Here is a 21104-nt window from a genome sequence, read left to right on the forward strand (position 1 = left end):
CAGGTATTCATTAAGGATTTAAATATTTTGTTAAGGTCTGCTGTAATATTACTTCCTTGAAGAGACTTTGTTTCACTGTGTTTTGCAGTGAGAGATATTTTTTACTTCTGTCATGGAATTATCCCATTCACTACTGACGTACTGTCTTTGCTTTTGATTTCACTTTTACAGTAGGAGATTTTATACTTAATGCATGAACTGTACAGTCTGTTTAATTCCAGAAATGTATCTTTTTTTTCCTTGTGGCATTCAATATTTTGGCATTGGCAGCCTGAGCTGTGGGCAGAGCACTTTGTAGTGTTATAATCAATAGGAGCAGTGATACTGGAAGCACTGGCCTGTCATGAAGCTGCAGTCCAAGAAACCTGACCAGTTACTCAAAGCTTCCTATAATTTGTCTTTATCCCTTCATACTTTTTGCAAACCATTTCTAATATTTATTAGTAATTGATTTTTATTGTCTTTGGGTATGTTATCTCAATGTGCAAGTGGCACATAAATACTTGCAGGATGATTTTTCTCACATTTTATCACTGACACTACTTGCCACAGTGTGATGTTATTTTCTATTCTAGGTGTAAAATGAGCCTTGATAAAGGCACAGAGTCTACATTCATTTGCCTTTGAAAGCCAAGGTGACAACATTATAAATCTAATTTTTTGGAAATTTCCCAGTCCATGGCTAGCATCTTAAAAAACAGTGGAATTCTTTTCGAGGGGAAAGGTTACTAAAGGAGGGTGAATATGTGATGACACAATTTGATTTAAATTTTGTATTAAATCTATTTTTAATAATTTCATAATGAAGAAGAAATTGAGTAAGTTTTTTTATTTGTGAAAATTCTTAGTTTAAGAATTTTAAATCAAACACTGAAGATGCATTTCTGTAACTAAAGGAGTTTTTTAGACTGAAGGGAAGCTAGAGCAAATAGTTAATTTTTCATCAGATTGTAGATTAGATGGCAGTACAGAAAGGAGATACTTGCAGGGTAGAAAATAATGCTGAGAAAGAGATCATTTTCTGTGTGCTGGCCTGCAAAAAGGGCTTTTCTTTTGTCTGGAACGCACAGGTGTTGACAGTGGGGTTGGTTTCAAAATGTGTTGAGTGCTGTCATGGTCAGTTCAAACCCGTCCCTCAGGATTTCATGCAGTAATAGAGAATACTGCCTGTGCTGGGAAATTGATTTTGGCATATATTTTGTAAGTGCCCTTGCATGCTAATATGGTAGAGTTATTAAAATCCTGAATTCCATGTGCTGCAGAACAGTTGGAATTCACAGCAATGTTGCCATGTTTTAAAAGTCTTTATTATAGAATCTAGTTTTGTTTTGTTAATTTTATTTTTCTAGTATAACTTCATATTAATTTCATAGTGGAATTTCAGAACTACTTTCCTACCTTTCCTTAAAATTAGGGAAAAGAGCCCCCACCTGTAACTGCATTTTTCTCCTATCCTGTATCATGGTTTTACAAAATTATTTTTTTTTCAGATAGTTCCTACAGTTTTCTTTCTGTTCTTTAGTTGGTCTCATCCTATCCTTCCTTTACCTTCTTTTATGTTACATACTTTAGGAGATATTGTCCTGTGGCCGTATATTTACGAAACAAATATAAACTTGAATTCACTCTTGGGATATTAAGTTTGCTGTATGTGAAGCTGCACATCTTCCTGAAAAAGCTGTGGCAAGCAAGGGCAATGCATAATGCTGGTATCGCTGTCTTTACATGAGAGCTCATTCTTCTTCCCATTAGTCGTTTTATTTATTTACACACCAACAAAATCTGAATGGAATTTGTCCTCTTATTTGTTTAATTTACTTTAGAGTTATCTTCCTAATGTAGTTAGATTAGGTTCCTAAACTTTCTGTTGAATTTTTTTTTGCCTGTTTGTGGGCTGATGTGGAGGAACCACAGTGACTTCAAAAGAAAGTGGATTTTGGCTCTGAAATTTTCTTGGAAATTGATGTTCTTTGTTATGAATGGGTGAATGACTCTAATTTGCTGGAAGTGCATCTTCAAGGAATCGGAAAAGAGACTTTTGTATGGTGGGCTGTGAAAAGCCAGATGCTGTAGCCAGTAGGGTGTTCTTATTGAGGTCAGCTTTAGCACAAAGGACTGTACCACTTGGTGCTCATGACATGTACCTGCTTTTTCTCTTAAGGCTGGAGACCTGGATTTCTGTCATAATTTTGTTTTCCTGGAGTTTTGTGCTGAATTTCCCCTCTGCTCTTTTCCTACTTCTGTAATTCAATTTCACAGCTCTGTTTCATAGAACTCAGCCCATGAGTTGATATTGCCATAGCTTGTATTCATTATTGCTAATTGTAGTAATCCAAATCTTGGTCTGTCCTGCAAAGTTATGACTAAGCAGCTCCTGGTTTTGAAGCATTCGGTAGCTTTTTAAATTGTGCCTTTGGAAGATGCCTATAGAACCAAATGGAAATTAAGTAGTTCTTCACAGAAAAAAAAAAAAAAGGTTAATGGCCACAGGATTTAGTAGAGGATCAGTTTGTAGTTCCAGCTTTTTTAATATACTGCAAAAGTAGACCAAATCCTGCAGGAGAGAAGGCTGCAGGAAATGACCCCATGATGTTGGCATTAGACAAGTGATAGAATCAGAGGATGATGGGAAGGGTCCCATAATTTAAGGATTAAATGATGCATAACTCATGAATCTATCTCCTTTGACTTTACTGAAATATATGTAATCAACTCCCATTCACTGTAATTTGTGTTCCTAGCACAATTGCAAAAGACACTTCTTTGCCTTAACAGCTTGGATTTCATATAATAGAGAAGCAGTAGTAGTGCATGTCTGAAGTAGTGCTTTTATTTGCCTGATATTTTCTCCTGATAATGACAATCTTTTGTGAGTAAAGAATACTACACTACTTATGGACAGTTTTCATAGACAGAAAAGCCATTTTCTATTGCCATTAGTGAGAGGAAAATAAATGTAAATCTCACTGTTCCATTTTATGGTGCCTTTGGAAATTACCTCACTGACAGACAGAGAATGTATTGTAACTTCAAAGAATGTATTCTTATTATGGGGCAAGACTAAGTATCATTTCTGTTGTTTATTTTTTCTATAAATCTTTCTCTCACTCACTTGTTTATTTTTGAGCATATTGCACAGCCTAGCAGATAACTATCATAATCAAGTAATTGGTGAGAATGCCCTGCTTTGTAGTTCTGTTTAGCTCTGTTGCTGTCAAGAAGCATTTTGTTTCTTTGATGCAGGCTATTTATGTGTGTTAATGGTGAAATGGGTCTACCAATAATTATTTAGGACAGCTCACTGTTCATGAGCTTTGGTTGCTACTGTTATTTATTTTATACTGTTAATTATTTTTAGATGTACTTCCAATCCATTCTGCATTTGCTTCAAAGCACACTTATTTTATATGAGCCCACCTGTGCTCCCAGTGCATGCAACATGCATGACATTACCAGATGTGTGTTTAGGCTGAGGCATTGGGTTACTGGTGTGGAAGCAGCTCAAATGACAGAGCTGTGAATTGTAATGGAGCACGGAGAGTGGTGGCTATGTGGAGATCATGTTTCTGTTTCCTGTCCCAAAAAACTGCATCTGCATTTACAGTACCTGACTATTAAATTGTTCAGCCTTCTTTCATTCTCCAAGTGTGCATGTGTAGAACTGGTGGACCAGATGGAGTATGCTTACTTTGTGACAGAGCAGTTGCTTTACCATCAAGTCCCATCGCTCTTGTCATAACTAATTCTTTCATAAATTTTTGAATTGTATTTTGTAACATCTTGTAGAAAGAATCGCATTTTAATATATGATTGTCTTGCATTTAGGTTTTCTGTGAAGATTGCTTTTTTTCACTTTTAGGTTTCACCTCTTTGGAAAGTAGTTCTTTGATAGTAGCACATGTATATATTCATGATCATTTGTTTTGATTGGATTTATTTCCCCCCTTCAGTGGAACTGACTTTTTCAAAATGTCAAGTTTAAAATTTCCATTTTTTCATTTAAGACAGTGGATGTCCTCCAATTGTATGACCCTTTTGTGCCATCACTTTTCTGCTGGAGTTAATTTGAGCTGCAGAGGTGCTGTGCTCACTTTAGACCATGAGTTGTTCCATAATTCCATAATGTCAGTTTTTGTTCTTTAGCCTTTCTATGAGTTGATTTCTGTCCTGCTCCGTGCATCATTACTGCATCCTGCCTTTCACTTAGCACACTGGAGGCTTCAAGTGCTATAGTAAATGGTGTATTTTCATATTTGAAACAGTTGCCAGTTAAACAAGCTCTTCACTTTGTGGTGAAGTGAATCTAAATGTCATAAGCTGTTGTGGAGGTATGCCACAGTGGTGCCTGTTGATGCCAGATCCAACAGTGATAAAGGTAGACCAACCAATTCCATCTTCCTTCTTGATGGAGGACTCTGGTTCATTATTCAGTGTCAACTGAGAGTAGCTCAGTTAGTCAGAACATGGTGACACCAAGGTCATGGGTTTAATCCCATTAATTTAAGAGTTGGACTCAATTCTTGTGAGTTCCTCCCAGCTCAACATATGCTGTGATGGGTTGGGGTCACTCCTTCAAGAGATCGCTTTGTGACTTTTCAACGTTCATGCCTAACTGATCATTAGCAGCAATTAATTATTAGTCATTACCAATGTACCCAAAGGCAAAAGGGACTTTACTGCAATCTGTGTGGACAAAAGCACAGATGAATATCAAGGATTAGTAGATCACTATCTGTGGAAAAGGATCTTTACTGATACTGCTCCATGATTTTTCTAGGACAATGCTCGCTCCGTACTTGTTAAGGAGATGGATTTTTTATGTATGATGGGACTCTGCAGATAGATTAGTCTAGCTTCCCAACACAGGCTGTGACTGATGTCAAGTGTTTCCTATTTCAGAAAGGAGAAAGAGAAGAGAGAGACTGGTATTGTTTATCTTGGCCAGAAAATAAGTAAAGGGGCACCATGTAAAGGAATTATGAAATAATCTAATATTTTAGTGTAGATATTAGGAGATTTTCACTCCTCGTCTAACAATAGAAAATACTTCATTGCATTGAAAAGGCATAAATTAAAAAATTATGAGAACATTCTTCCTGGGAAGACGATTTGTAGCCATGACTTTTTTTGGCAGGGGTTTTTTTTGGTTTTTTTTTTTTTTGAGAAAAGTTGGATATTTATGGATTTAACACAAGTAAAACCAGTTAATTTAGAAGAGTTTAAAGAAATAATAAAACCCTAACCTTTGGTTATTAGCCTGTTTAACTATTATACTTACATTAAGCAATTCATGGTAGAGGGGAAGAGAGTAGTTTAGTTGACTGTGCAGTTTTTGCATCTTGCTCTTCAGATCTTCAGACTCTGGCACTGACCATTGTCCAGTAGCCAGGTCCTGCACTAAAGGTTCAGCTGCTCTGCTCCAATCTGGAAGTTTTAAATCTTTATAATGTTCCTTCAAAAAAATACAGCTTCACTTGGGAAGGAAGGGGGAAAAATGAGATTGTAATGCGATGAGACAAACTAGGAAACAACCTCTGATTCTGTGTAGTGGAATGAGATCTTGAGAACAAAATATGTTGGCATATTTACAACCAAAGAGGAAACCAGTGGTGCAAAGTGGAAAGAGCACACAAAAAGAACCCAGATATTCCCATCTCTTTTCTGTGTTCTCTCCAGGGTCCCTTGTGTGGATGAAATATGATAGTTCTGTTGTGAAATTTAGTTGCTGTGACTCCCATTTCTGTTGTTTAGCAGGAGCCAAGTCTAAGCAAGAAACTGTTTAAAAAGTTCAATTAAGAAACTGTTGCTATGTGTCTGCTGTATGGCTGTTGGTGAGGGAGAGCTGCCACCCTCTGAGGAGGTATAGGAAAGGACACGACCAGGGCTAGGGATGAAATGACATGGCAGTGGTCAGGAAAAACAAGCCATTTTTTCGGCCATATGGTGGAAAGTTCCAATAAAGGCAGCTGAGAATAACAAACATCATGGACAGGTACCAATAATATATGTAAAAGATGAAAGCAATTGAGAGCAGAATTTCATTATTCAGCAGTTTGCTATTCTAATGTTTAGCTTCTCCAGAAAATGGGGGAACATTACACAGCAATGGAAATTAAAGGGTTACAAATTTAGCACATAGATGTGACAAAAATGCAGAGATCCTTCTGGTTTAATCAGAATATCTGGTCTGTTTATAGTTTAAATACCATGGTTCAAATAGTCTCATCCATTAGTTTGAGAAAAAGTAATGAGGAAATAGGGAATGGGGTGTGTAAAACCAGCACATGTGATAAAGTGATTTAATATTAGAGACACAGTGTCTGAATATTCAGGGAGGCCTCAATATTTCCAAAAATTATGGATGTATACATTCTGCGTATACCAAGTTTGACATACACTTCTTTTTGGAGTGGCTATGTTTCTAATTTTTGTTTCTGAAAAGCAAATACTGAAGAATTTCTCTACTTGCCAGCACAATCTCATTCTTCTGATCATTGAAGCTGAAATTCCAGTTAACCCTTTCAATAACTGAAAGGGCTAAATTCAAAATGTTCAGAACCAGTTCCCAGAACAGAGTATTTCCTTTTCCTAAAACAAAACAAAAGACTTTGGAGAATTCTGGAGCTGAGCAAATGGACTTAACCATCTGATTTTCATCATATTCCACTTTAAAACAACTGACTTCTGCTGTGAAAGAATTATGGAACAGTATAGGACTTCAGTGTCCTGTCTGGAGGAGAATTCCTAGTCAAATGAAAATGATGCTTGTGTCTGTATCACTGTTGTGGCCAACTTATACCATCAGCCCCTCTCATTTCCTTCCCAGAACTTGATACATCTGTTATTTTTACAAATTTAAAAATGCTGCTAGTACACAGTGTGCTTTCCTTAAATGTTACACCATGAAATTTAGTCACTCTCTGTGCTTGTGTGTTTGCGTGAACTATTCCCTCATATGATGTTCCTGCAGTTACGGGGTGTATTTTGTAAAGGTCTTCATGTTTGTCAGGTACTGGCTCATGCTATTTAAGTGCTCTGAACTCATGAGCAAAGGATGAATGTAGAAATTGGAGTTCGGAATCCATCTGTTATAATGGTGGTGGGGAGAGGGTGGTGTCCATTTGTGCTGCAGGTTCATGACCCTTTCTCTTTGGCCCTCTTAGTTGGCTCAGGACTGTTCTGGCCTGAACTTTTGTAACTTTGCATTTCTGTGTGGTGCATGCAGCTCAGTGGGACAGTCTGCTTCTGGGTTCCCATCTGATGGAGGTGCATCCCTCACAGTGACAAATGAAATATTTGTCACTCAGTGCACAGTCTGGATGCATATCCTGACTTGTGAACATATGCTGGTCTTGTGGCCACCATGTAGTTAGCTGGGTTTGTGTGTGGAGGCTGTATGAGCAGGCACTGGTTGTACAAGGAAAGGTGCATCACATGGCTTCATTTAGACATGAATGAAAATGCCTGGTCTGAAAAGGGAATAGAGGACTTCTGGCCCCATCATTCTGAATGACATAAATGTTACTACATTCGATCAAAGATCTGTAGCTTGTGAAAGAGAGTGTATATGCAATTATTTTTATTATTGATGTGTATTACTTAGTTGGCATGATAATGTGTAAATTTTACTAGCCCTTCACCAAACAGAATTTCTGTTGTATGAAGAAGTGTAATTCTCGGAATACTAATCAGAACTTTAAGTTTGGGATTGGGAGCTATTTTATGGTAAACTCAGTTTCAAGTATTAAGAGTGTTTAAAAGCTCTGTCTTGTGTAAAATTTAGAGTAGTAGTGAGTTTGTCATGCTTCTGTGTATCATTGTTCAAATATCATGGATCATAGGTGATTCCCTTTAATTCTTTGGGAGTGGCTCTGCCATCTCCACATATTCAAAGCTGGGTCATCTGAATCATGTTTGTAAAATATGCATCTAACTTAAATTTAAGAACTTGCTAGTTTAGTTACATTTATTGTGCACTAGGTGGGTTTTGTATTTCAAATCAAATAAATTACTACTGGATTCTTTTTTTAATTAGACATTATCCCAGATTTTGCTTCATGTCATGCAATTGACTTTTGTTCTTTCTGAGGATTGTTTACTGTTGCACATTATCCTCTGTAAGCCCCTAAATTCTGTGAGTGTGAGGCCTGTGTAAAGCAAAAATAGCTAGAAATATAGACAGGCGGTGTCAGAGAGACAGAAAACAACATTGATGTGTATATGAAAAAATTGATTTAGAAGGAAGGAGAAGTGAAACATCTCAATTCTTTGTGTCAGGCTTCATTTTTGCAACAATTATTGGGAGAAATACAAGATCCCTCGCTAATTTTTAGTCTACAATGAACAAAATATGAAAATATTTTCTCTCGAGTGCTGTGAATACAATATTCAAGCTGTGAGTCTGGCCATGTTTTAAATTTTCCATAAAAGCAGAAATGAACTAAGAGAGCCCTCATCTGCTTACTTCCAAATATAAATTGTACATGATTTATAAGACTCCAGTTACACAAAATGTATGCTTTCCTTAGAATAGAGTTTATTCTTCTTTTAACACTTGGGAACACAAGATTTTGGTGTCAATAACTTGCAGGCAATATTTCTGAAAGCCAAGCTAGAAGATACTATTAATACTGTCATTTTGGACATAAGCACGTTAACAGATATTCAGAAGGAGTCAGGACAGAAGAGGCCAGCTTTCCAAAGGGATTCTGGAAGGCACTTCATTTTTGTTAATATTTGGCAATCTGTTTAAATGAGCATTCGGATTCTGAGCATTAGACATGCAAAGTGATAGAAACCTTTGCCTTCATTTACTTATATGTTCTGCAAAGCCTGTATTGAAGTGGTGTTCTTGAACCTCACCATGGTGATCAAAATGAAATGGAGCAGATGATGATGATAATGATATTGCTGTTTATCTAACTTACATTAGTACATTTCCTCTAGTCATTAAAAACATGATTTTTCATGGATGAAATAGAAGTACCTGCTTTTCAAGAGTGTGTGGATAACTAGGTAAATTAAACAAGTCCATTGTCATTTAAATCATTGACCTTTGTAGCAGTCTGAAAGGTAAATATCTGTAAAATAGAGTATGGGCAGTAGGAAGCCTGCCACTCTTTCAGTAAATAAATAAACTGAAACAACTGATGCCATGAGAAATGCAAAAGAATCTGTCTGACTTTGATCAGCTTGATTGTTTTGTGGTTGTTTTTAGATTTTTTTAAAATTAGGACTCCTTCCTGATTTATAGAAAGGTAGTGACCAGTCAGCTCTCTGCAATAGCAAACACCCATGTACATTGCATGGAATACCTACAGCTGTAATACAGATGTGGGAGGGACTGGGCTCTGGGTTGACCCTCTCCGACATCTTCTCTGGACTTAAGCAAAACTGTACATTTTCTGAGTTAACTTTCTGCTAGGACTTTATGGGCAGGTTTCTTCTTCAGTGACAGGAGGCCTCTAGCTGGCCTGCCTTACTACCCTTTCGGTGGTGTTAAACCACCATATCTATCCAAGGGGTGCAGTAATTTACAAGTGTATTTGTAAGTGGCAATCTGGGTAGCTCACACATAGTCTCTGCTTACTGTGAAGGTGCAGTAACAAATCCTTTCAGGCTTGTAGCAAAGTTTGAATTTTTAATCTTGGCTGCTCACTGATATTTGCTAATGTGACTCGGAAAAGAACTAGGGAAAAACCTTCAATAATCTGACTATATACAAATAAAGCTTCTTGGATTTCATTCTGTCTTCTTTTTCTTTAAATGGACCACTACTCTTAGTGGTCTTGTTCACAAAAAAGCTCTATAAATAATTGTAGCAGTCCAGTCAGGAATGTTGGTTGGAGTGTTGTGGTTTGCAAGCAGGAATTAGCAGCTCAGACTGGTTCTGGGGATTGGGAAGTGTTTGCACAAATGTGTTTAGATTTAGCCTATCTTAAGACCATGCCACTGCTTAAAGAGGGTCTAGGCTCTACATGGACTGAACTTTTCCTGCCACCTTCTTACCATTTGCCTCAGGTCATCTGCATCAGGAACTGACTTGGCTGAAATCAAATGTTGCACCAATAACAAAGTTTTTATTATAAGATTTTATTGGAGCCTGTTCTTGATCTGTCTCAAAATCCTTTTGCCAAAAGGAATGCAGCCGGGTGCAAGGTTGCTTTTCTACTTACAGAGTTCTTTCTCTCCTTTGTAGCATCCTCCTGCAATTTGTCTATCACAGGTATGAGTATAATCAAAAAATATTTTTTTTTTGTCGTTAGTGTTCTAAGATCACACACATAGTCTGAATTCAGGATACATACTTCAATCCTTTAGTTAAAGAATATATCACATTGCAGCTGTATAAGTATATATTTGTTACTATAAATATGGTAATTATAATTGATCTAAGCAAAAAAGGAATTATTCTAACAACTTTTTATAAATGCTATTATACATGCTACTAATAAGTTACACTATTGATTCATTTTTCATATTAAATTGTCCTAAACAAGATAGCTAGTACCTTGAATTGTGCTTTCTAAAATAACTTATTAATATAATTCTAAAATAATCCTGCCACTAAAAGTTCAAACGTGCTCCAATGTGCAATCATTAAAATAGCATATTCAGTATGAATATTTATTTGTGAGATGGATATTCTCAACTATTAAACCCATTGCTCCTTGCTTTATGTAATTAGCACAGAATAGGGAGATTTTTGTGCTCTGCTGTTTCTTGGCAGAGGTATTCAGTCTTGGGACTCTGTAGCATACTAATGAATAAAAATGGATTTGTACTTAAATCCTTAATTGTGCATAGCAAGGTTTTAGCATGTTATAAAATCTAAAATTATAGCAGAGTATGTGAACAGCATTAGCAAATGGATGGAGCTGCTTTCACTGAAAAGTAGGGGGGTTAGACTTTGGATGATTAAATAAGGCTTTCGTAATGCAAATATTTGCTAGTTGCTGTTAATACCTTTTTCTTTCCACATAAGTACTTTTTTTATTTCTGTTCTTTCAGTTTGCACAGATGATAACATTAAATTATTTTCTATTTTATTATATTTGCACAATAATAAGAAAGACAATGTAGACCAAACAGACTGACAGAGTAGATGGTCCTTTAAGCGGACATTTTCTGTGCTGGAGCTCAGTCTTAGTACTCCCAAAAAGACATATCACATGACTTATCATATGATAAGTAGGCATTTAGCAGTACAGCTGCTTGCTATGCATTCAGACATTGACAATTGTATTTTGTACAATTGTGGTCCAGATCCTATTAGTGTAGCAAGAGTGATAAGGTCAGGCATTCCAGGTTGGACCTGCCTCCCACACCTCTGGATCTTGGCTCACCTCAATGGGATCTAGCTGCTTGTGCTGTTTTGCAGAAGGCATGGTAGCAAAACTTAAAGCATGTCAAGAACAGCTGCATTAAACTGGAGTGAATTCAGGCTCTGGCTAGCATCAGAGCAGGAATAGCAGATCACAATGCAGACTGAAATGCCTAGTTCTTCCAGGATCTGGACTTCACTTGCTGAATAGTGTCTGAATGCAAGAGTGATGCTGTAATGTTCTTAAGCTGTTTTCTCCTCCAGTGATTTTAATTTTCCTTGTTTTCTGTAGAATAACTGAAAGCAGTAAATCAAAGATCTGTCAATATTTTTTATTGGCAGGTTATTTTCACAGTCATCAATTAGATTCACAGAAGAGCAGAGAAGGCAAAAAACTAAGATCTCATAATTGTTCATCATGTAAATTAAGTTTCTTTCCATTTGTTTGTTGTGGGGAAGATACAGAATGTTATAAAAATTGGTGTATTATAAAGAAGGTAAAAATCAGTGTTATCTTTTATGACAGATTCATATGTGAAGCAGGGTTAGTTTTACTTTAAATCTATGTAGTTAATTGGAATTTCTGTACAATTCATGGGGGCACAAGTGGAAAAAAAAAAGAACCAAACAGTGTAGTTGTTTGAAAAGCCAAAACCAAAAGCCTTATCAAATTAAGATGTAATGTTTAGTTGAGGTTACAGTGAATGCCACATTTCGCATTCTCTCCTTGAGCAGAAAGGCTGCCTGGCCTCTGTCTATGCTTGCATTTAGGCTTTCCTCTTTTCACTTGAAAGGCTGTTGAGAATTATTGAATGTTTTGATGGGATTTGCTTCTTATTAGCACCTTCATAAAACTGATGCTAATTTCTAGAGTGAATTGGGAATTGGCATCAGCTTGAGTACAACTTAGCAAGGTCATGTCTATGTAGTGCTTATTGTCAGTTGTTCAGCTGTGGTAGTCTCCATCTTATAGCAGATCAAAAGAATGCAGAAAGATTGGCATTAGTCAAGTCCATTGGCCTGACCAGCACAGTGAAGATCTTTTGTATCAGAGCAAGGATAAAGACTAATGATTTTCTTATTTGTTGGGGAATTTTTGAGTATCTGGTACCTGTGGTGGTTGGCAAAGTAAGCATCAATGCCAGTTGAATTAGCAGCTTAAATATGAGTTGTTATTTTAATTTGTGACTTTCCAGATGCAGCCCAGCTTGAGAATGAAGAATGGGGCTTTTTCTGCTGTCAGTGCAATTATCAAGGACCAGCTGTTAAGGCCTCAGGCAAATAGTTCCTGTTCTTGAAGTCAAGGCTCATGCTTTTAGGACTTCAAGTGGATCTGCAGCTTTATTCCCATTTCCATATGTTAAACCTGCTGCACTAGGGAGCAGGTTAATCGTGGGTGCTGAGGCAGATAGATAAAATTCCAAAGTAATGTCTTTATTACCCTCTGCCTCAGACAGTGAGATAGAGACCATTGGATTGTATTTGATATGCTATTTTCTCACTAACCAGGCTTGTAAGTCAAAGCACTGGCTTGAAGACATTTGACAATGTGTGATTGTGGCAACATGCATGCTAATCTATCATACAAATACACCCAAGTGACTTGAAAAATGCCTGCTACCAGTAATTTCACTGCTAGTATTTCTAGTCATATTTTGCTGACAGCATCCCACCAACTCAGACTGCTCCTTTCCCTGTGGCTGTGGACCTGGCATGAAGGTCTGGCAGAGCAGATGCTTCTACAGTAGTTAACCATTCTGGTGGTGCTTGGGCTGCCTACATGAAGAATTAAAATCTTCTCTGGTGAGGGTCTGCTGTCAGGTATTGCTGTACTGCCTGGAACAGGCCTGCTGTCCTTCAATATGTCAAATGTAAGGATGCTGGGTTTTGTGCTGTTGACTGCAGGACCAGAACCATGCTTACACCATTGACAGCAACCTAACTCTATCACTGAACCTTTTCTTTTCAGCTCCTTGGTACTTTCCTTTTTTTGTTCCCATAGTTGAGGAGTGGTTTTCACCTTTTGTCTATTTAGTCTTGTCTTACATTTTGATGAATATTGTTGAGTACGCAGTCATAGAATCACTAAGAGTGGAAAAGGCTTCTAAAATCACATTCAACTTTTGACCAAACACTACCATATCAAATAAACCATAGCACTAAGTGCCACATCCAGTCATTTCTCAAACACTTCCAGGGAAGGTGACTCCGCTGCTTCCCTGGGCAGCCTGTTTAATTCCTTAACCACCCCTTCAGTGAAGAAATTGATTTCCAACCTGAACCTCCCTTGGCAGAACTTGAGGCTATGTCCCTTTTTCTGTCACTTGTTACCTGGAGAAGAGGCCAACTTCCACCTGCCTCCTTTCAGGCAGTTGTCAAGAGCAGTAAGGTCACTCTTGAACCTCCTTCAGGCTAAGCACCCCCAGATCCCTCAGTTGCTTGTCATATAATTTACTCTCTAGACCCTTCACCAGCTCAGTTGCCCTTCTCTGGACATGCTCCAGCATCTCCATGTCCTTTATGTAGTGAGGGGCCCAGAACTGGACAGAGCGCTCAAGATGCGACCTCACCAGTGCCAAGCACAGGAGACAGTCACTGCCCTGGTACTGCTGGCCATGTTCTGCCTGATACAGGCCAGGACACCACTGGCCTCCTTGGACACACGCTGGCTCATGTTCAGCTGCTGTTGACCAGCATCCCCAGGTCCTTTTCCACTGGGCAACTTTCCAGCCTTTAACCCTTCACAAGGTTGTTGAGATCCAAGTGTAGGACCTGCCACTTTCCCTTGCTGAACCTCGTACAATTGGCCTTGGCCCATTAATCCAGTCTGTCTACATCCCTCTGCAGAGCTTCCAGCCCTCCATCAGATTTCTCTACCTGTCATCCCCCCACCCCCAACTTGGTGTTGTCTGCAAACTGACTGAGGATGCAGTCAACCCCCTTGACCAAATCATTGATAAAGATATGGAACAGGGGTGGCCTCACCCAGGTGGTTGCACATTTCCCACCACTGTCTGGACCCGGCCATCCAGTCAAGAGTACACCTTTCCAAGTTATGGGCTGCCAGCTTGTCCAGGAAAATGCTGTGGGAGGCAGTATCAAAGGCTTTAATGAAGTTGAGGTAGACACATCCATGGCTTTTTCCCTCATTCTCTTGATGGGTCACCTGCCATAAAAAGAGATCAGGTCAGTCAAGCAGAACCCTGTCTTTCCTAAACCTATCCTGGCTGGGCCTGATTCCCTCAGTAGTGTAGTATGCTTTTATTTACCCTATATTCTGATTTTCTTTAAAATTGACTGCTGGAAATTAACTTGTTTTTTATTATATCAGTAGAGCTAAAACAATTGAACAGACTTCTTGTGCAAAAAATAAATGCTCAAAATCTGTCTTACGATCTGACATTGAGTCCACCAAACAGATTTTAACAGCTATGAAATCTGTACCTTGGTTAGCTGAAATCAAGTGAAGTAAACTTGACAGAATATGTGGTATGGGAAAAATTCTTATGCTGTGAAGAATTGATTTAATATTTCTTAATCTCATTTAATTGCTAACACAGATGACCACAGTGATGACTTAACCAAATGACCTGGTCTTTCCAGTGGTCTGATCTTATCTGAAAGATGTAAAATTAATCCTGGCCACTCACATGTGAAATTCAGCACTGCCAATCAGTCATCTTTAAGGCTGCATACTCTAAATCCTAAAAAATATTTTTATATAAGTTCTGAATCTTTGATCTGCAATTAATAAGATTCTTTTCTGTTGTGGTTTTGTGTGCACAAGGCATTTCCCCCATTTTGGATATAATGCAAAATATTTGCTCTGCTTTTCAAAATACGTTCATTTGTTAGGAAATAATATCTAGGAAGCAAAATAAAGGTATGTATAACCACAGAGACTTAATTTTTATTTGTTGGGGATAAAAAGGAGTGGAAATCTAAAAAAAACCCAAACAAACAAAAAAGCAAAAGTATTTTCTCTTAAAATTATTTTGTTTAAAGTAATGTGGAATTTAGTAGCTCTATTTCTCTATAATCTTGTTTACAATTAGTTTTTTGGTTACACTATTCAATGCCTGTAAAATATGGGGACATATTTCCCATTGCTATGAATTGTCATCATTCCACTGAAGTGAATGTGGAAGCAGCTGAAGATCTCCCAAATGTTTGCTTTCTGTAAGCTCTGAAGTCTCTCCTTTCTCAGCATAGTGCTAAAAATGGTTTTGTTCCCTCTTATTTAAGTGTACTGCCTACAATTTTTTTTTTTTGTTTAAACCTGGACATGTGTTACAGGGTTGAAATGCACGTGTGGATAAGGAAAATTGGGTAGTTACCCCTAAAATCACAGGTTCTTTGAGATCATCCCCTCTTTCTATATGCAATGGAAGATTATTTCTGTACTTGCAACACTGTTGAATTTTGTCTGTCTTCTTACACCCTTTAGTATCTTCCACTTCACACCATTTATTATCCTCTTGCACAAGTCTGTCTGAACATCACACAGGTGGGTCAGATTTTTTCACTTGTTCTGCACAACATTTCTCTAGATCCCCGTGTTTTCTCCTCTTGAGAGGATATCTGAAGTCTGACCACTTTTGATAGTGTCAACTGGACAGATAAAACATTTTTTCTCTGACAGATTTTTAGTCTAGGCATTGGACAAGCTGACCAAAGGATGCAAGATACAGGAAGCATGACTGACAGGAGAAGTCCAGCCAGGAGCTATCCATACAATGACTCTTGTTGGCTTTAAAAAATGTTTCTAGGGGAAATATTTTGTCCTGAACTTATTCCCAAGTTTACACTCCTTAAAAACTTGGATGTTCAACTTAACTGCATTGAAAACATATTTAGTGAAAGGAGGAAGACCTTGGGGGCATAACCCTTCCTTTTCTTCCCTTTATCTCCAAGATTCCAATCTTGTATCAGGTTTGTCAGAAGTGTTACATAATTGGTACTCTCTTGCCTCCCACTTCTTCAAGGCACATAAATCCATTCAACTCCATCACCTTTGTGATATTGCTAACATAGAACACTCTTGATCACTCCACTGTGAAAATTCCTGCTGCTGCCTTAATTTCCTCCTGTTTGGGCTGCTGTAACTCACAGCTCTTGGGCAGTTAACAGCTGCAATACCCTGTAGGATTGGTGCTCTTAGTATGCTATCTCAACCAAACGTTTTTCAGACAGTGACTACTGTGTGCTTTAATTCCCAAAATCTTCAATAACTTGGTCTCTTAATTGTGTCAAAAAACTTGAATTTGTTAGCATGTGTTCACTGAATTCCTCCTTCTAAATCAGCTTGCATTTAGTTGATAATCTTAAGGGTCATTTTTCAGCCTCAGTGATTCTATGATCATAGTTAATAGCTTCCCTGACCTCAAGTGTAGTGCCATTCAATGTCAGATCTGTCTGCTACAGGAAATTTTTCATTTGTTTTTAATTCCTGATCTTCCCTCTTCAGATCAAAGGTTCCATGGTGAGTGATTAAAAAAAGGACTACTAAGTGGGTAGAAATTGAATGGATGTGAGGTACTTGAACGGTGAGAAAGATTATATTTTTCTCCAAAACTGGATGGCACTTAGTTCTGCTGCTTGAAAGATGATTATAGTAATTTAAGTTGATCACAATTAGACCTTTAAATTTGCATAGCCTTGAACTAAAGCATTTTTATTTAAATTCATCACTCATTATGCCTTTACATGTACTGCTCAAAGTCTGAGGACTGCGTAATTTACAACAAAGAAAACACGTCACTGAATGTAATGAGCTAAACTTCTAACAATACCTCCAGATTTCACCTGCAATTAATCACTCATGCTTAATTGCAGACAAAAATGTTAGCATTTATGCATGTAATTGCATGTAGGCACAGTCAGACAGAACCTTTCAGTACTGTCACCCCTGTTGGATTTCAAGCAAAAGAAATAAATTGAAATGCTTTTTCTCATAAGGGCCAAGTAATTATTGTTCCATAACATTAGGGTGGTAGATTACTGAGAGCACACTAGACATATGTTCTGTTCTTGTTTTTTTGACAGAAATAACAAAATACTAGGCTGGAGAAACATGCATGTTGTAGACTTGATTTACATATAGCTGTTAAGCATTTTTAGGACTGGATCTTTGTTCAGCTATGCGTGATTGTAAATTTTGCTTTTAAATTTCCCAGAACGAGTGGTTGGACTCAAGTCAGGAGTGGCCACGCATTGCACACTGCTGCAACTGTGGGATGCAAACTGCAAGGGTGTGAAAAGGGCATGAAGGGCTCTGTGAGCACAAGGCTCCCCTAAAGGAGCTTTTTGCTGTGGCAATTCTGGAATGACAGCCTTTGGCATTGTGAAAAACTTTCTTATGGGAGGAAAAATGTTATGGAGTATGCGGTGCAGGCCAGTGACACTTCTGAAATACAAAAAATCTTGAGTTTCCATGAAGAAGTGGAAAAGTCTGAAAAACAAGCAAAAACCAAACCACAACAAGAAAAAAAAAACCAAATGAAATAACGTGTATCTTTTGGGCTGTCATTTTAAAATTCTGATTGATGTAACTTGTTTAGAGTAAGTTTTAACTTTATGAACTTTATGATTTGAATTCACACTTTTTATGTGGTTTCCCTTTCCCCACTTCCATGTTTTTCAGCCTTCCCAAGACATGTTTTATTCATTTGGTTTTAATTCGGTCACAGCTAAGTATCTTAGTGTCAAAACAATTCCTGTGTGGGCGAAGAAGGGAGCTTGTGATGCAGACACTGACTGATCTTTATAGCCACATTTGTTCTGGTAGGAACAGCAGTCAAAAGCTGTTCTGGGTCCCATGGCCAAATGACCTGGCATAGCTTGTGTCCATGCAACAAAATTAATTTATAGCATCCAAACAGGACAACCTAATCCAAACTTACTTCTAAGAATACTCCCTGGCCTGGACTGTTTCTTTTGAAACTCCACCTAAAACTGTGCCAGATGGTTTTCTGTACAGGCAGGCACGTGCAGACCTCCACCTCTGCCCTGGCTGTGGTTGATGGCTGTGGGTCTCACCTTATCAGCCTGTGTCAGGTGCAGGCACTGGCTAGTGCAGGTCTTGTCTGTGGGCTCCCACCAATTCTAATCTAACTCTTGGGCTTTGTGATACTAAAGTTTCCAAAACTCTGTTAGGGTCTTCTCTGTTAATGCCTCTGTTAAGACATTGTGCTTGTACAGATGGGCTGATGGAAAACCCACAGAAATTACCATTTTCAAAGAAAAAGTAGAAAAGGGATCTAATTGTAAAGGAGAAATTATTTATGTGTCTCCAATAGTGGCAAATTAGAGAACTGAAAATACTGGTTATCTTGACATGTACGTAGTTTTCACTTAAGTTTAGAAACATTTTGGTAGAAAATAATTATAAAAACATCGCAAGAGAATGTGCCAGGGAAGAGCCAAACTCAGCAGAGAATTCTTGTTATCAAAGATCATAAGGGAATAAAATTGAAAGGGGAACGTACAAAATACCAGCTGTGGGTCAAAAAGCCTAAGTGCCACCAAGATATCTTTCAAGTGAAAACTAAATTAAGATCTGGGGAGTCTTTTATAGAATTCATTAGGTAAGGATGTCCTGCTGCACCTTTCTGATCTACATGTGACATAAGAACTTTCTGATTTTTCCCAGGAGCTATCTTTGTTGATAAAAATAACATAAAGGGAAAATACCTTAAGGTATCACCTAATGACATGGCTTAAGAACATGGCTTTTCCAATCATGGGAAAGGAAGAAGTTTGATATTTACACTGTCAGTAGCTGAGATATTTTACGAACTGCTGGAAGCCAGCTTAGGTAGCAGAACGTATTTGAATTTATTCTGTGTATACACATTTGCTTTTACAACACAAATGGGTTCAAAAATCACAGACACTTTCTTTTAATGAGTAATAGTTTCACTGACTTCATTTTTATCTCTGTTGTCTCTCTGCAGGTCAAAGCAACAGATGCAGATGCTGACCAGTTTGGAGAAATTGAATATTCTCTTTACGATGGATTTAATTTTTATGAAAAATCCAAAGCTTTCCAGATTGACCCACACACTGGTCAGATCTTTGTGTCTCAAGACATTGACAGAGAAGAAGATCCAACCATTTATGATCTCTTAGTAAAAGCTACAGATGGGGTAAGTTTCACCTTTCTACACTGCCAAATTTGTGAATGCATTTGCAAATTTGGATGTCTGGTATTCTTTTAAATGAGAATATAGCAACTATGTAAAAATGACATGAATTTGAATAAAATGTCTTGTCCTTAAAGAGAGCAGAAAATTATATTCATGAACTGTGAGTTTTTACCTGAACTAATAAATTTGGTTGGGAAATACCCAAGGAATTCTAAATAAGGTCTAGAAATAGGTTTCTAGGATGTGTTAGTCCTTGCTAATTTTCCTCCTCCTATTGGAACCAATGGACTCCAAGTTACTTCCGCTCTCTACTTTCAAGATCACTGCAGCAGTTATAAGACAGTACCATGGGCTAGAACTGCATGGCTACTGTGGGTGGCAGTGACTTTCCTGGGTAAGTTCCTGGTCCTTTCTAGCTGGCTGTGCCATTGCTGCTGCCATGGGTGGGTGCAGCCTCCCTGCAGCTGCATGTCTGAAAGTTTTCCTACTGTACAACAGCTGATGCTTGGAGGTGAGCGTTCATGGCACAGCAAGGGTGGCGTGGTTGTATGTGCCTGAAATAGTTCATTGCAGATCCTGGTGAGGAGACATTTGCTGTGGTGGGGACATATAAAGATGTCTGGAGATGGACACCTTGCCACCTGATGCCATGTAACAAAAAATTTTGCTAGTAAACTCCTGTCTTGGTTTGACAAGACAGGAGTCTGTGAAGGAGGGCAAAAGCCTCCTATGCAATGGAGAAGGTAAACCCCCTCCCTCCGAATTACCAGGATTTTCAAATTAAAAGGCTCTCAGGCAAAGATATGGGAATGGGAGTAACAATTCTTTACTAGGAGAAAACTAGATAACAACTTAAAAAGGCAAATGCAATCGGTACAAACAAAACTAGTGATAAAGTCCACAACCTGAGGATTCGGGGTGTTGGTAGCAGTCCGGTTGAAATGACAGCTGCTCCTCTTGCAGTGGCTGATGAATTGTAGCTGAAGTGGTGATCTTTAGAAGGGTATAGTTTTCTCTGAAGATCTGGTGGCAGTTGGGCCGGTCTTCCTCTGTGCCGGGGTTGCCTCCGAGCTCCGCCGCCGCCGCCTCACCGTGCTCCAGCCGCTTCTCTGGGAATCCCACCGAAGGAGCTGCTTCTCTGGGAAATCCCGCAAAAAAAAAGAGAGAGCTGCTCTGTCTCCCCAAAAGGTACCCCTTTTATCCAATAAAAGAGTGCTTGGCTTCCCCCTCTGGGTGGAGCACCTCACAATGGGATGGTGTTACGTTATCAGCCCTGCATTGAATCAGTCAATGGCCCATTAACAAACCATTACCTCTTCAGAGCAAACCATCGTTCTTGGAAGAGATAACAAACCTGCCCAACCTCCAACAGATGGCAAATAGAATACAAGCTTATCTTACAAACCAGGACAACTCCAGAAAAATAATTGCAGGAAACTATTCATGATATTATTTTCATTACAAAATATTAATTTTGTGATTTGCAGTCTGAGGTGGTTTGCTTTGTAAGGCCCAGATCATACTGTTCTTTACCTTCTTCAGCTTAATAGAGAATTGTGAAGAAGATGAAGAAAAGGTTATTGGTTGCCTTCAAATGTTAAAATTAATATCAGGACACTTTTTGAAATGTTATT

At 38.3% G+C, this 21104-nt stretch overlaps 1 protein-coding gene across 1 annotated transcript in view; it reads left to right on the top strand.

The window, feature by feature from the left end:
- DCHS2 (dachsous cadherin-related 2) overlaps positions 1 to 21104 on the top strand; it is a 105333-nt gene that overhangs the window by 24543 nt on the left and 59686 nt on the right. Inside the window, exon 2 of the mRNA XM_021530219.4 lies at positions 19279 to 19470. Coding sequence (XP_021385894.3) covers positions 19279 to 19470 — 192 coding nt within the window. The remainder of the gene's footprint in view (positions 1 to 19278; positions 19471 to 21104) is intronic.

This window comes from Lonchura striata, chromosome 4 (assembly GCF_050655825.1).
Source record: "Lonchura striata isolate lonStrDom1 chromosome 4, ASM5065582v1, whole genome shotgun sequence".
Classification (NCBI taxonomy): domain Eukaryota; kingdom Metazoa; phylum Chordata; class Aves; order Passeriformes; family Estrildidae; genus Lonchura; species Lonchura striata.